The 13,417-nt window shown below is 38.9% G+C and overlaps 1 protein-coding gene across 8 annotated transcripts in view; it reads right to left on the bottom strand.

Annotated features, from left to right (window-relative positions):
* fbxl4 (F-box and leucine-rich repeat protein 4) overlaps window positions 1–13,417 on the bottom strand; it is a 115,162-nt gene that overhangs the window by 17,485 nt on the left and 84,260 nt on the right. For all 8 annotated transcript variants that reach the window (XM_048596926.1, XM_048596931.1, XM_048596930.1 and 5 more), the window contains one exon: window positions 184–255. In XM_048596926.1, the coding sequence (XP_048452883.1) occupies window positions 184–255 (72 nt within the window). The remainder of the gene's footprint in view (window positions 1–183; window positions 256–13,417) is intronic.

The raw sequence follows: 13,417 nt of genomic DNA, 5'->3' as shown, positions 1-13,417 counted from the left end.
TCTCTAAATGTACTTTTATTCCACAATGGGCATTTGCTCAATTTTGTGTTTTGATATACTTTCTTTTAAAAGTCTTATGAAATAGAATGGTATTTTGGAGACTTTAAGTTGTCAGTACACTCAAATAAGACAATGCTTGACCTCAGAAGAAAATCAGTAGTTCATGCAACTTCAAGTTCTTACCATGACACAGCTGCCAAGGCTGAGGTGCTGAAGTTCCAAGCAGAAGTTCAGAATGCTGAGCAGTGCTGTTTGCTGCCGTTATGGGACACATCAGAGGCAACGTGGATAGAGAAACAAAGGGAAAAGAGGTCAATTAGGCATTAAAGCCTGTCACTGCCTTTCTCAAAATACTGCTCTAAACTTAGGTTACATCTACCACAAATGCAGTTTAATGAGTCCCAAGGTATTCAGACCATCGATTAGCTCATGGCCAAACAAATCATTACAGGCTCAAATGCAGTTCCCTCTAGATGTGAATCTGCACAGATCGCAGTTACCAGGGGCTCTGTTCCTCTGAACACCTCTCCCTAAGGGAGGAATCTTGAAAATGCTGAGACCTTTTACTAACATGCAAGGCTGCTTGTGGCACCAGAATAGATCAGTGCTGTCCCAGAAATAAAGTGGCAACTGTGACATTCACAGATCAGACAACCTAAAGAAATTGTCAATAGCAAACCACCTAGAGTGGCAGGATCGAACCGTACTGACCACCGCCAGCCAAAGGATTCCAGTCATAGTTAACTGGAATTTCTGCATGCATACTATACACAGTAAAGTAAAGCAATTCTCAAGCTACAAGTCAATTAAGTAGTGCCGATTACAGCAACAGAACGCAGGGATAGTCACACCATTTCATCCTCTGTGCAGCACTCAGTTTACACAAAACAGAACAAAATAAATCAAGTGTGAATGCAACACGAGAATCTTGTTGGTTGCTTAGCAGGTAAATAAAGAATTGAGACTGATAGTTGTGCAAAACAATTGTTTACAAATTTAGAATATTAATATTCACAATAAATAAGAACAATGACAACATTATTATTGTATGTTAAATATTTGTAGCACAAAAATAAACCACTCAGCCTGCTTCACCTTTCTTCAGCTAACCCCATCAACATATCTTTCTTTATTTCTTTACCCCTCATGCCCTTAGTTTGTTTCCCTTAAAATGAATTTGTGCTATTCACCTCAATAATTTTTTTTTGTTTCTATGATATTTCCAGACCAGCGGGGATACTGAATTGGAGATGGAAAAGAAAATTGAAAACTGCAGAATAAATGAACCACTGGATCTCATTTACTTCTAAATTCTAAATCCAAGTTTTAGAACTTCTGCGTCACTCAATGAGTCACAGGCTGAAGAGATGTTGGTCATAAAATTAAATCAGACATGTTGCTTTAATATGTAGAAAAATACCACAGTAATTACCTTATTTCTATGTTATTGGAATGTTTTACTTGAAGTGTATAATTCAGGGAAAAACACAGTAAGAAGCCCTCCCCAGCATTCAAGGTAAAGTAAATTATGGTTTGTGAAATAGAGATAGTAAGGACTGCAGAGGAATAACACCTGATATTTCGCCTTGGGAGCTGACAGCCCCATGGCCTGAATATTGACTTCACCTGCTTCAAAATCGCTCTATCTTCCAATTCACTTATCCGATCCACCCTTCCGATGGACAAACTACAATAACCCTCGACTTGCTTCCATCTATCTCCACCCCACCCGCCCTTCCCCCTGCACCCCTCTCTTCTATTTATTTCTGGACTCCCCTCCTACTCCCCAGTCCTGACGAAGGGTTTTGGCCTGAAATATTGACTCCCCTGCTCCTTCAATGCTGTCTGACCAGCTGCACTTTTCCAGCTCCACATCTATTGACTTATGGTTTGTGAAATATTGACACAGTACCACAATTAATTGAAAAAAGTATTTCCCTCTTCAATTTTCTCTTTCTTAAGTATTCCAGCACATTTGCCCAAATGATCAGCTTCTACTCCATTGCAAGCAACTGAAAGATGTACATGCACAGTCCTGGTTGGCTCAGCTTCTGATTTTTCCTCTGTCCTTACGAGAAAGTGTTCATGCTATGTTCACCAATTCTCTCCATTGGTTGGGCTGAGTTAAGAAACTGACCAGATGTAGAGAATTTCAGCCCAGCAATTGCACCTTGTCATTCACTGATACACCAAGCCCACCATCAATACAGAACAACATTGTCAGATTTCTGCAAAGGAACACTAGTAACAAAGCAAATTCCCATAGCAAGTTATGAAATAACAGGGACATTCATACAGAAACAAACCATTACTACAATGATGACTAACCTAGCCAGTAAGAGGAATAATACCAGAAATTACCGCACTTGATGAAAACACAAACTGTTGTAAGGTGGTCTCCTCAGAGAGTTGGTGGTTTTACACCTCACAGTTTTACTGCACTCTACATATAGTCTCCTTGATTATGGAGTTATTTTTACATTGGTGTAAATCCAAAGCTCCATCTACTCTAAGAATTCCACTGCATTCAATTTTCAATGGATGCATCTAGGTTCAGGCCAGATAGTGCACAGTACTTTCTGTATTCATTTAAAATTTCATATACCATTCACACTCTCTTGGGTTAACACTGAACTCATTTATCTTCTTATATCTATTTAACAATAGGGAGGGACAGGAGAAAAGAGAATTGTTTTGATAATTTTCTTTTTTCTGGCAGCGGAATAAACCAAAATCACTAGGATTTAATTTGGTTGTTCATCTCTTTCTTTTGGTGTCAGAGACTGACTTGGATAAGCACATCACTGAATAGATAAAAACAACTCCCCTAATACTGAATACAATTCTGGTTCCTCTTCCTGCTTTATTCAGTTAATCTGATGTAGATATCCTGCCACGTTATAAGGTATTCTCACATGAAAAATCAAGCTACCAGAATTTGGAAAGATATGCCACAGTGTAAAATTACTGCGCAAAATAAAACAAATGAGTACATAAATCAAAGCCAGCTGCCGTGGAAAAAAAATGGGACAATGTTTTATTTTGGAGTAGGCAATTCCAAGAGATAATGCAGCACAAGGAACTGTACTCTCAAGTTTGCATCTTATCTCGTCAAACTGTTTTTGAAATAATAAAATGTATATCATCCTGACAAAAGTAAAAAATATAGCTGCCTTGTTCCACATATGCTATTATACCATTTCAATGTTACAGTTGCTTTTCATCTCCTTTAATAGCTTCACTCTTCACAGGAAAAACCTACTCATGACTTATTACTGAAACTTATCTAACCCACACAGAGTTTCAAAAATTATTAACAGTAACAGGGTCCCACAAAGATATTATCATCCAGTCAATTAGTTTGAAAACACCAAAATTTAGAAAAAGCACACTGAAAATGCTCCAAAAATCTACAAAACACATATTAAACATACCAAATGTCTCTTATTAAAGTCATCTTCAGCAAAAGCACAAACCACGAATGAACCTAATCCAATGATTCACTTTTAAAAATGCAAAATCTGAAGAAATTGTTATTGATCAGATGTGCCTTTACATTACCTTTTTCTCTTTGTTCATGTCTGTGCAATACATCTATTTTAGCACTTTACAGTGTTGTACCACCACCTTCTCACCTCAACTGTCCTTTGCGTGCTCTTTGTCTATCCTGCAGAGCAGTGATATCAATGTTGAAGTGCCTGAATTCATGTGCAACAAGGGATGATTGTTTTGCTTGTCATTCATGAGGGTTCATATATTCCAGGTTCCGAGGTTGAGCTTGACCTTAGTTTTCAGACTGCAGGTAGATGAGCCCACTGAAAGTGGTTTTCCAACCAGGTTGGTGACAGAACAGACTATCTTTAGGCCATCTTTACCAAATCCTTTTCCAACCCGGCCCAGATCAAGTTCTGGTCCATCCCACCCTATGCTACCTCTCATCTAAGACTGACATTAATGAGGAGATTCAATGTTACATCCAATCTATGAGTGGTTCCTTTGGACAACTAAAGATCCCCTCTGACAGCTGTGCTGATACCAAGATCATTGTGCATAAGGCAGTCATCCTTCCAACTCTTCTACATAGCTCTGAAACTTGGACTACATATACCTGCCACCTGAAAACCCTTGAGAAGTAGCATCAAAGCTGTTTGAGACAAATTCTCCACATCAGTTGGAAGGTCAGGCATACTAACATCAGCTTCCATGAGGCAGCCAATTGCAGCAGCATTGAAGCCATGATTATCCAAAATCAATTCTGATGGACCGGCCACGTACCAATTATGTCCTTACCTGTTTTCCATGGCCCTCATGCTTTCTACGCAACCTCAGTCCCTACTATGGGTAGATCTCAAAAGCTATGTGGAAATGAAAAGAAGCAATTCTAAGGATCAAACACAATTCACTCACCTACATTCTTGATGGTGTAAAGAAAAACTCTCCTATTCATAAAATTCAAAGCCTCTAACTCTCAAGTGATTGGCTTCTTACAAACAAGGAAATGTCTATTCAGACCCCTCATCAAAGATATATTTAATTTAATTTAATAGCTTCTTCAAGCAATTGATTGAATAATAAACTTAGAACACTGTGCTGAGATCATTGTAGGTTTTGAAATTCAGCCACGCATTCAAAATGACATAAGGATAGTCCTTGGGAAAACAGCAGCAAAGAGCTTTATTGAAACTGCACTACCAGATGCTACTTTTGTTTCTAATCTACAGACGTTAATCAAAGTAGTCCATCAGAGTTTCATTTTCTTATTGACAACTGAAGCTTAATTTTTTTTTTCGTGTTTTACACAGTGGGGCATTTAAAAAGCATCAGACCTTATCCACCACAGCATCAATTCAAGACATCCACACTTCAGGTTAATATCCTTGCAACAGCCCACACGGGGTCAGTTTGAACTTTGCACTGAGGTCAAATGTCCCTCCTGACTCTGTCTTTTCTTTCTGTCTGATTCATGCCCTGTCCCATTTCACCTGCAGGTAAAAATTCAATATGTCAGAAACAAAGCAGAACGTCAGCAGCCAAGTCCTACCAACTTTTTTTAAAGATCTGTGGTATCTGCTCGATTCCATATGAATCTCGCTCTAAAATACAACACACTCAGCTGCAACATCACACAACTGTTACGGTGGAGAAGTAGGCCATTCATCCCATCACACCTGTACTGACTCATTAAACAACCATCATTACCTAATGCCAATCTCCTGTCTTTACCCCATAGCTTTACATATTATTTTTATCCAAATAATCATCCAATGCCCTCTTGAATGCCTCGATCGATAATTTACATTAACCATTTCTGACAATGAGGTGACATAATGTAACATGGAAGTTACATTTTCTCAAACTGTCTGTAGCTATCTCATTATATTAAAATTCAGTGTAGGAGTTAAAAGTACACTTTGCATTATTTTACACATTTAAACATGCAGATTAATTTAAAACATTTCAAGTTTTAATTAGTTATCTATAAGCATAAATAGCCTTCTCTTGTTTAATTTTATGCCCTTCTCATTTTTTATTCAATGGCTTTACTTTTCCTTTCTCTGTAACAATTACAATACTGGAATCCATCCAAAAATTGTACAGGTATGTCCTGTACACTAAAAGCAGGATAACTCCAACCCAGCCAATTACCCCATCAGTCTATTCTCGAATATTAGTAAATGGATGGAAGCAGTCCCTGCTCAGTAATAACCTGCTCAACGATGCCCAGTTTGGGTTCTGCCAGGGCCAGTCAGTCCTGACCTCAGTATAATCTTGCTTCATAGATAAAAGAGCTGAATTACAGTGGTGAAGGGAGAGTGACAGCCCTTAACATCAAAATTGTAATTGGCAAAGTGTGGCATTAAGGAGGCCTTGCAAAACTGGACTCAATGTGAATCGGGGACAAACTCTCCACTGGTTGGAGTTAAGTCAGGCATTCTAGCTCCAGGACATCTGAAGGCGTTCTTCAGGGGAGTTTCCTAAGACCAGCCAACTTCAGCAGCTTCTTCAATGACCCTCCCTCTATCATAAGGTCAAAAGTGGGCTGACAAGTGGCAAGTAACATTTCTGACATACAGATGCCATTGCCAACCAGAGACAATCTAACCGCTGCCCCTCAACATTCAATAGTGATATCATCACTGAAGTTTTCACTATCAACATCCTGGGAGTTACCATTGACCAGAAACTCAACTGGATTCGCTTTTCAATGACAGTGGCTACAAGAGCAGATCAAAGGCTAGGAATACAGCAGCAAGTAATTCACCTCCTGACTCCCCAAAGCCTGTCCATCTAAAAGGCAGAAGTCAGGACTATGATGGAATACTCCCCACTTGCCTGGTTGAGCGCAGCCCCAACAACACTCAAGAAGCTTGACAATGTTCAGACAAGGCAGCCTGCTTGACTGGCACCACATCCACAAGTATGCACTTCCTCTACCACCCAGTGCTCAGTAGCAGTAGTGTGCACTATCTACAAGACGCCCTGCAGGAAATCACAAAAGATCCTGAGACAGACCCTCCAAACCCAAGTCCACTTCCACCTAGAAGGACAAGGGCTGCAGATACATGGGGACACCACCACCTACAAATTCTCCTCCAAGTCAGTCACCATCCTGACTTGGAAATATATCACCATTCCTTCACTGTCGCTGGGTCAAAATCCTGGAATTCCTTCTCTAAGGCATTGTGGGCCAATCTATAGCACATGAACTGCAGTGGTTCAAGATGGCACCACCACCTTTTCAAGGACAACTAGGGATGGGCAATAAATGCTGGCCAGCCCATGTCCCATGAATGGCTCTTTAAACCTTCAGGAACTCTGTTCCTTTAATTTAGACATCTTGTGTATTACAAATTTCCTTTGTCACACCTTTGGAAGCATGCCTTCAGGGCTTCAGCAGCTGACCCCTAGACTTCTATACTTCCCTTCCTAAACCTCACTGCTTTACATCTTTTAAGTTGCCCTTTAAAGCCTACTTTTTTCACCAAGTTTCTGGTTATCGTTCCTAATATCCATTTACGTAACTCAAAGCTGAACTTGTGGCTGGATCTTTGTGTGCAACTGGCACAATTCATTCTTTTTAGAATAAATCTGATTTTTCTCAACATTCCCATTTTTCTCTACATTTTTCCTTCAAACATCTGGCAGCTTGGGAAAGCCTATAGTGAAAATCACACATCCATCCCTGCTGAGGTTGGCTTCCCCATTTTTAATGGAGAACAAAAGCTGGATTTCTCCTGCATACTGTTTTGCCTGGAGATGCTAGGATCCTGGAAGCCCATTAAAAACACAGCAGATTTGAGAGTTCATGAAGAAAACTGAAAGCTTGGGAAAATGCAGTCCAATGACATTTTGTTCATAAATTGTCTGTGATAATTTTACTGAGCAACAACTACCAAAAACAAATTGACAGCTGTCATTGCACACCAATCCTTTAAAATATACACTTGTAAGAAAAACACATACATGACATGTGTATTTAAAACAAAGTGGATGCCAAGAGGTCATTTGAAGGCTTTGCGGATTCTGAGAGCTATTATAACCAGTCGAGCTTCATTCTCATATTTTAGCATGTCATCTGAATCTCACCATTCTTTCTCTTTCTTGTAAGGATGCCTAGGTATCCATTAATTTCCATATAATAAGCACTGAATGTCAAATTCTTCAGTAACCCATTGCAGACCACCATGTAGTTAGTTTCTATTGTCAATCTCACTATTCTCACAATAGGTTTGAACACCATTAGAAGACACCAGATTCAAATATCACAAACTCAATTAATACTTTCTGAATAGCTGATGAACAATGACAATATCAAAACATTTTTTTCACTTCATTTTTCACATATAATGGTAAAATATAGTATATTTAAATTGTTAAAATATATAAAAATAAAAAAAAATACAGTGGAGATCATGAAATAACGACAGTATTCATCTGGTACTGACATATCACTTAACCTTCGCTCTTGTACATTTTTTTCACTGGTAAAGCTCAGCCGAATTAGTCATATAACGCTAACATCAACCACTGCATAAAAAAACTACAACATGCAACACTCATCCGTTATGAAGTAGACTATGCAAATATAGATTACTTAAACAGATAGAATCTGTTATCTCATCCTGATCACCTACTCCCTCAAATTCTTAGTTTTTGTGAATCAGACCCCGTTGTGTAACCCTTAACACCTTTTCTTATGTCCCATCATGTGTAAACATCCTTTCAGCTACCTGGGGCCAAAACCCTCGAACGCACAGCCTAAGCAACTACACAATCAGCTCTCTTTCCTGATTTAAATCTATCCTTAAAACCTAGCACTTAAGCATTTAATCCCTCTTCTTATCTGTTTCTTTTTAGACTAAGCATCCATTTTTCCTTGCATCTCTGCCAAGTGCCTGGTAAAGTTTTGCAAGTGAAATTTGCTCAATTAATGCAAGTCCTTTTCTGTTTCATTCTTTGAATAGGAACAATCTCCACACACTTCTCTACGCTTTTCACTTTCAATTTTAGAGAATACATACTTGGCACACAAAAGAAATGGTCATCTCTATCACAGCTGAAATGTAGTCTAATTTCTTTCTTTTCAAAAACAGGATCAATGCTTGAACCTAGGTTGCATAACTAACTTGCAGATATTTTCCTAAAACTGGACAGTTTATCTTTCTTCAAGGCCTTTCGGAAAAGCCGATCAGATGTTTGTGGGGTAAGAATTTCTCTACCCACGGAATAAAGATTGTTTCACCATTGTCAATGAAATAGTTCCTTCTTAAGATGGCAAAGTTGTATAGCTAAATGGAAGAGAGAGTTGAGATGGAGTTTAAATATCAGCTAACATCTTGTTACCAAAAACATTACCAAGTCTAATGAGCAGCTCTCAAATTGATTGATGCAACATATTCTCATTTATCCCCTAAATACAAAGGATAGAAGACCATATTTTAATCCAGTTACAAGGTGGAAGCATTCAGACGAAGTTTTAAAACTCCCACTAGAGAGAGATCTCTTCTGCAGAGGCTGTTACCGTAATGGTTGCATTAATGGATTAACAACTCAGGGCTCATGAGAACAAGTTATCACAATGGAATGCTGCAAAAATTAATGCAATAAACGAGGCGAGGTCAGGAAAATGGCATTTGCAGGAAGGAATCAAGACAGAAAATGCTGGAAATATTCAGTGGAGAAATAAGTAGTGTTAATAGTTCAGGTAAAGGGACCTTTACCAGACCTTTCTTCTAAAGAAAGGTTCTCTACCTAAACATTGGGTTGAATTTTCTCTCCCAAGTCCAAAAACAATTTGGGAAGAAAATACCCCGAACATTTGGATTTTCATTCGGGGGGCGGAGGGCAAAAACGAGCTGGTCCACTAACCCCAGAAAGAGTTCAAGCAGCCACAAAGGGTGTCAGGTGCCAAGGCAAGCTACTTTCATCTAGGCAACTGGATAAAGTGAGATGAGATAAAGTGATAAATGAAGGTATTGTGGAACATAACAAGGACAAAGTGTAAGCATACATTCAAAGACATTTAGGCAAATTGTAAAGAAGACAGTGGGGTACCTACAAATGGACTAGGATTTTCCTCCCATGGTGAGCAGAAAAGCTCCTGGATCAGTGGGATTAAAAGTTAGGATGGGAGTCAGTATCAGCTGTTTTCTTACACGATCCCTCGCTCTCGCTCCTACACCCTGCCAGAACACACTTGCCACACATGACCACACATTCCAATTCATGATCCTTACCCATCCAGAATCCCTTACAGGTAGTTCTCCTATAACGCAATATTTGTATTCTTGTGTGACCTTGCGCTATAGAAAATCACGCTATAGAAAATCGTCATAGAAAATCATGTTATAGAGAAATTGCCATAGAAAATCACTTTTCCTACACAGCAGAAAGTTTGTGTTATCCAAACAGCGCCCACTATTCACTGTTAATCCAGTAACCCAAATAATGTCCTGGGGACCCCAAGTTCGAATCCCACCACGGCAGATGATAGAATTTGAATTCAACAAATATCTCAGGAATTAAGAATCTAATGATGACCATGAATCCATTGCCAATTGTTGGGAAAAACCTCTCTGGTTCACTAATGTCCTTTAGGGAAGGAAACTGTCATCCTTACTTGGTCTGGCCTGCATGTGACTCCAGACCCAAGCAATGTGGTTGACTCTAAACTGTCATCTGGGCAATCAGGGATGGGCAATAAATGCTGCCTAGCCAGCGATGCCTTCATCCCGTGAATGAAAAAGAAATTGCTTTACAGCCAATTTGTGTTAACGAAACATGCATTATAGCAGAACTACCTGTATAGTAGTCCTTATGCTAATTTATGAACACCTGCCTCCCTTCCCATTGACTACCTTTCCTCTACCCTCCATACCAACTCATCCAATATCAACCATAGGCAAAACTCAGCAACCATGTTGAGATGAAATAAAGTTGTGAGCATTCATTTTAGAGTTTACTATCTAAAAAGCTCCATTCATTAAAGAAAATACCTTTAAATTCCCTCAAGCACATAATCCCATGCAAGAATAAATGTGCATATTTATGTCACATCAAAAGATATCTGATCCTTAAGTAACCTCCTTGAACTCACAATGCCACTCTGACCCTGCCAACCATGATAATTATAGGTTCTGGAAAGTATTAATAATGCTGTAATGATAGCACTTAGGGTTATGTTAATAAATAGGTATTGAAACTGCAAGAACATATTTATTTTCAGCTCTCACAGATGCAGGCAGGTATTTTTTAATTTTGTTTTGTAGAGGGCTGGCCACTTAGATAATGTGACAGTTCCACAACCACATGCATTCCTCAGGAGCGTTACAATCTCTCTAAAGTTTTGTTAATCGTAAACCGCAAGATAAGGCTGCAGCAAAAGTTGTGTTTGTTTTTAGTTAGCACTGATTCAAGAGGTCCTACTGAGCTTGGCTCTCCTTTCGTGAGGGAGTCATGTCCTGCCAGCCATGAGTGCTATGCAAAGTCTTCATGACTTCACAATAATTCAGCTCTATACTTCAAAATTCTTATCAGTGTAGGTGAGTGCCAGTGATTTGACATTGACTAATGCAATTCAAACAAGGTAACAGAGTTACCCTAACATTTGATTTAATTTTGAGTCTTTAATTAAGGATAAAATGATTAAATATCTCAAGCATAAGAAAATAATTAGAAGTAACCCGCACAGATTTCAGAAAGGAAGATTGTGTTTGATAAACTTGTTAGAAATTCTTGATGAGATGACAGCTTTGTTGGATAGAAAAGTGCAATGAATATAAGAACAGGAGAAACATGAGCAGAAGTAATCCTTAAGGCACCTTGAGCCTGCTCTGCCATTCACTGGGGCAGTACGGTGGCTCAGTGGTTAGCACTGCTGCCTCACAGTGCCAGGGAACCGGGTTCAATTCCACCCTTGCGTGACTGTGTGGAATTCGTACATTCTCCCCATGTCTGTGTGGGTTTCCTCCAGGTACCCCACAGTCCAAAGATGTGCAGGTTAGGTGGATTGGCCATGCTAAATTTCCCATCGTGTCCAGGGATATGTAGATTAGGTGGATTAGCCATGGGAGATGCAGGGTTACTGGGATAGGGTAGGTGAGTGAGCCTGGGTGAGATGGTCTTTGGAGGGGTTGGTATGGACTTGAAGGGCCAAATAGCCTGCTCCCACACTTTAGGAATTCTATTTTATTACATGGCCGAATCTTGGCCTTAACTCCACTTCCTTGCCTATACTTCATAACCCGAGATTCACAAAGAGATCTAAACTCTCTATATCTCAGCAATAAATATACCAATACAACTCAATGAATCAACTGCAGCCCACTGGGATAGAGAATGTCAAAGATTCAGAATCCTGTGAATGAGGACATTTTTGTTCATCTCCGTCATAATTTATTGAGTCCTTATCATGAAACTCTGAATTTGTGTTCGAGATTTCCCAACCATGGGAAACGATCTCATGGTACCTAGCCTGTTTCATAATTGTAATTTTATAGAGATCACCTAGAATTCTTTGACAGTGACACTCATATCCCTTAATACATAAAAAAAAGTCTTGAGGATTTTGAGGATTTGTCAGATTTGTAGGGGGCTTGACAGGGTAGATGCTCAGAGGTTGTTTCCTTCATGGGAGATGCTAGGACCAGAGGGCATAATCTCAGTGTAAGGGGTTGCCCATATAAGACAGAGATGAGAAGGAATTTCTTCTGTCAGAGGCTACAGAATCTGTAATTTTTTTTTAATCACAGAGGACTGTCAAGACTGGGTCATTAAGGATGTTCAAGGTTGAGAGAATCAGATTTTTAATTAGTAAGGGAATCAAGGGCTACGGAGAAAAGGCAGGAAGTGGAGTTGAGAATTATCAGGTCAGCCATAATCCCATTGATTGCTGTAGCAGACTCTGACTGATGGCCTTTTTCTGCTGCTACATCCTTATGGTCTCATTTTTGTTGATTCAGTTTCTCCAATACTTATTCTCTATTGGTATTACTTAATGTACATATTTGATTTTTACTGGTGTCTTGGATACCTTCTATTTCTGCATGTAATTTGTATCTTACATTGTGAAGACAGACACACAGTATCTGCTATTTTTAAAATTCCCACAATTTGTTTCTGCCAAAATTTACTTTAGCCACTCTCCTTTTTAAAATATTTGTAAAAGTTCTTACAGTCTGTTTTATATTTCTACATATGGTGTGGATAGGCTGTCAGAAAGCTTTTGAAAGAAGGTATTATGCAGAAGACCGCTAGAGAGAATCAAGGATCTGCAGTTCAGGCAGTAATAGTAAACTGGAATGATAACTGGAGGAAAGGGTTGTACTCAGAGTGGATTGGGGTATCCCACAGGCTTCTGTTCTGGAAAACCTACCATTCCTAAGAACTTCAACGATTTGAGTATAGCCTTAGGAGGAATGGATCTAAATTTGCAGATAATACTGAATGAGAAGGTGCAGTAAATAAATTTGAGAACAAAAAAACTCGCAAGAAGATAGCACTTAGATAATGCATCAGGCATGAAAAGTCAGTAAGCATAAGATGGCACAATTGGTAAGAGAATTTTTTTTTAAATGTGCAAATTGAATGGGTATTGAATTGGTTAGATAGAAATGCAGGTAGATAAATATATTGATGTAGCTTTTATGATTTTCCCCATTAAAAATCAACAGATTTTCCTCTTACATAACTGAGGGTGGTCATGAACTTTTGTGAAGTTATGGAATCAGACAAATGATTGAGCCGATACCAACTTAAAGAAAATTGCAAAGCAGTGTCAATTTGTGTTTAAAAATCTCCTGGACATTATAACTTAGGGCATACTTTTTTAGCTGTTTCATTTTTGTAAAATATTTGTAGTTTGGACTCATTATCATGTTCAAAAACTTTCAGAATTTAGCTCCATTGGTATAGTGAG

Source organism: Rhincodon typus, chromosome 5, assembly GCF_021869965.1.
Source record: "Rhincodon typus isolate 14 chromosome 5, sRhiTyp1.1, whole genome shotgun sequence".
In the NCBI taxonomy this organism is placed as follows: domain Eukaryota; kingdom Metazoa; phylum Chordata; class Chondrichthyes; order Orectolobiformes; family Rhincodontidae; genus Rhincodon; species Rhincodon typus.
Note: the sequence above shows the minus strand (reverse complement) of the source record. Positions and strands in the feature narration are given on the sequence as shown.